This window comes from Musa acuminata, chromosome BXJ2-6 (assembly GCF_036884655.1).
Source record: "Musa acuminata AAA Group cultivar baxijiao chromosome BXJ2-6, Cavendish_Baxijiao_AAA, whole genome shotgun sequence".
Classification (NCBI taxonomy): Eukaryota; Viridiplantae; Streptophyta; class Magnoliopsida; order Zingiberales; family Musaceae; genus Musa; species Musa acuminata.
Genome location: NC_088343.1, coordinates 8,314,257 through 8,317,500, shown reverse-complemented (window position 1 = coordinate 8,317,500; position 3,244 = coordinate 8,314,257). Strand labels below are relative to the sequence as shown.

Below are 3,244 nucleotides of genomic sequence, written 5' to 3'. Positions count from 1 at the left end.
TTGTTGAGTCAGTATAAAAGGTACGAGATTAGTTTAAAGTATTATATAGATGCAACAAACCATAAAAATGACTCAAAAGATTTAATTGAAAATATCTTCTTGTTCAGATGAGACAAACAGTGCATGTGATGAAAACTAAATATGAGTTCACCAAGCACAAAAATAGGCATATGTGGTTTAATCCTTCCAATTTAAGCAAAATGTAACAAGAAAATAATTATTGTGTTCCTTACATAAGACCAAAAAATTACAGACATCTCTACCACATTGCACGTTATTGTCTAACCAAAAGATGCCATGATAACAATATAATAACAATTATCAATCTGTAAATGTTAGTCAAGACATAATCTCTGAGTTTTCATGATGCCAGCTAGCCAAGAAAATGCTACTTTAGTCTAGAATCAACTCCTTAACACTGGTTAAAAACGAAAAAGTAGCACTATACTGAAAGAGTTTTTCTTAATTTGTGCAGAAAGCACACTAACATAGTAAACTGTGTAATGTTTCAAGATTCTTCCATTAACTCTTCCTAGCTCCTAAGTGCTGCTGCCAAATTTGCTCAAATTGTTTCTCCCATTTACCTGCTCACCAGAGGATCACCTTCCTTGTTTAAAATTTATTATTTAGCCACAGTCAATTTGCCAGGATTGAACAGAATCCACCACATTTAATCATCCATAAAATTTCTATGTTATGATTGCCTTCAGATCCCGTCTAAGATCTGAACGACAGCAAGGGCTGCAATTTACAGATTATAAGTCGTTAAAGGACGAACCCTTTGTTAAATTTGACATTTCTAAACTTAATTATAACAAAAGATCGAGACCAAATGTATTAGATTAATGCATAAAATTTAAGACCTTCTATTAAAAGGAAAATTACTAGAGAAATTATGAAAATATTCACATCACATGTAGATTTAAGTCAAACAATACTTCTTTAACTCAGCTTGTCTATGCAGATGGCAAGGTAAATGGCCTACAAATGCAGATATTTCAACGAACTACCACAAAGCAAACAAAAGGAAGCAGGAAGATCCAGTTGTTCGCATCAATCAAGAGAAGTAAAAGGCGTTCCCATCACATATGAAAGAAAGACAGCATCTAGCAGCAGCAAAAGGATAAATCCTCACCTCACCGGTATGGACGAAGCAGCCGAGGAGGTAGTTTTCGTCCATCCAGTACTGGAGGTCCCCCACCCAGATCGTCCGCTTCTCGTCCTCCGCCGCCGCCTCCTCGCCCTGCTGGTGACGGTTCGATTTCGACGGCGGCTGAGGCGGAGGCGTCGGGGGATGGGGGTAGGGAACGAAGGGATGCCCGTATGGCGGTGGCGGCGGCGCCATCATAGGGTGCTGCATCACCATCGCCGGTGCCGGGTACCGCACCGCCGTCCAAGGCTGGGGCGACGGGGTGCGCCGCGGATCGACTCCAGCCACCGGTTGCATCGTCGCCGCCGTTTCGATGAGGACGGCGGGCGAGGCAAGCAAGGAGAGAAGAAGGAGATCTCGCGTGGGGGGGGGGGGGGGGGGGGTGGGGATGGGAGGGGGATGGGCGATGAAGGGTTTAAATAGGTTTAAATAGGGAGGGCGGATTCGATGCCAGGTTTGATATTGACCGTCAGATCAAAATATAAGAGACGTAATCGCCGTGGTTTTGACCAGATCCGCGTTTTATATCGGACTGCGACAACTGAGTTCGGTACCGGTTTAACCTGTGTCGGCGTCTCGATGTACAGGTCGTAATTGGGCCGGGCCCAAGTCCACGTCATCCAATTCAATGAAGCCGAAGACGAACCACTTGATCATGGTCAGACTTACTTTACGCAGTCAAAATGAGACTAAAAGGACAGGAAAGCACGATTCGACCCATGAATTGCATTCCCTTAAAGGTTGAAATTGACATCCATTATTTTCTTGATGAGCATTCCTTGTGTTGAGGAACTCCATGCTTTAGTGGACAATAAGCCATCAATTAAACAGGAGCTGAGGAAAATGAGAATTGAGATCAATCATATTCTCCATAGCTTCAAATTCCGTAGAAATCTGTGATTGACCCTACGGACAATCACGAGAAACCAATGAAAACATTAAAAAAACCTTTAAAAGAATGAAGAAGTTAGCCGTAAATTTAATAAAAAAAACCTCACTACAAACTTTTAATAGCGTAAATTTGAAAAAAAAATACAGTAAGACGTCTGATTATATTTTTTTAATGGCATCAGGAATAATTTTTCCAATCATCCAACAGAAACATTTTTTTTCTCCGGCCAAAGGTTATAGTTTGAATCAAACTGAAAATATGTTGTCGTAGCTGACAGAACTTGCGGTCTCAAAATTTGGAGTGGCAAGTCAGTAGTCATACCAACGAAAATACAAAATCAAACACTTACAGCGCTATGACTGAGTGGATTAGCCCCAGGAAACGAATGAATCGCCCCCACCCATGTTGTTCGCTACCACGACGACCGTGGACGTACAACGACACCCCGGAAACCCCCGCCGGACCTTCTCCTCCGCTATATGAGTAGGATGCCGGGTGAAGGCCCTCGTGCCCACCACGGGGAGCGTAGTGACCACCGACATAGGGATCTGCGGGGAACGTGCGGTGGCCGGGCTCTTGTCCAGGATAAGGGTAGGGCGCCGGGTGAAGGCCGTCGTGCACACCACGGGTTACGTAGAGGCGACTGACATAGGGATCGGCGGGGACCCGGTGGTGACTGGAATGGGCGTCAGGTCTGACTGGGGTCGCAGGATCGCTAGGAGGGTAAGGGTTGGGGTGAGGATTAGGATAGAGACAGTGGTAGGAGGAGTAAGCGACGGGGCGGGGAAGGTCATGCTGCGGCGGCGGTGCGCTGGAGAGGTGGGACTCGGGGTGGTGATGCGGCGGTGGCGCCTGGGGTTCGGACCACCAACGGCTGTAATCCATACCCTAGAGAGGTAGTGGCACTGGGGAGAGAGAAGGCGAGAAGATGTGATTGACTCCGCCTCGGTCGCTTTCGCAGAGAGAACGACACCACAACCGGTGAAGTTACCGTGCTTATTGTTGCGCTACTACCTGCTCTCCGATAATGTAAAACAGAAAATTCCATGGATGGATGCCTCATAAGCCACAGGAAATATTACCAAATTGAATTTATTTATTCTATTTAGTATTTTAAATTTTACATGCTACATATAAAGCCAAACAAAGTTTTAAATTGATATAAAGTTCAATGAAAACAGTGGTTCGACCTAAAATTCGTA

The 3,244-nt window shown here is 44.8% G+C and overlaps 1 protein-coding gene across 1 annotated transcript in view; it reads right to left on the bottom strand.

Moving 5' to 3' along the window:
* LOC135613810 (polyadenylate-binding protein RBP47C-like) overlaps nt 1–2,960 on the bottom strand; it is a 6,743-nt gene extending 3,783 nt beyond the window's left edge. Inside the window, exons 1-2 of the mRNA XM_065110837.1 lie at nt 2,392–2,960; nt 1,136–2,056 (exon numbers count right to left, since the gene is read on the bottom strand). Of these exons, the coding sequence (XP_064966909.1) occupies nt 1,136–1,447 (312 nt within the window). The 5' untranslated portion in view covers nt 1,448–2,056; nt 2,392–2,960. The remainder of the gene's footprint in view (nt 1–1,135; nt 2,057–2,391) is intronic.
* Between the last annotated feature and the right edge of the window lie 284 nt (nt 2,961–3,244).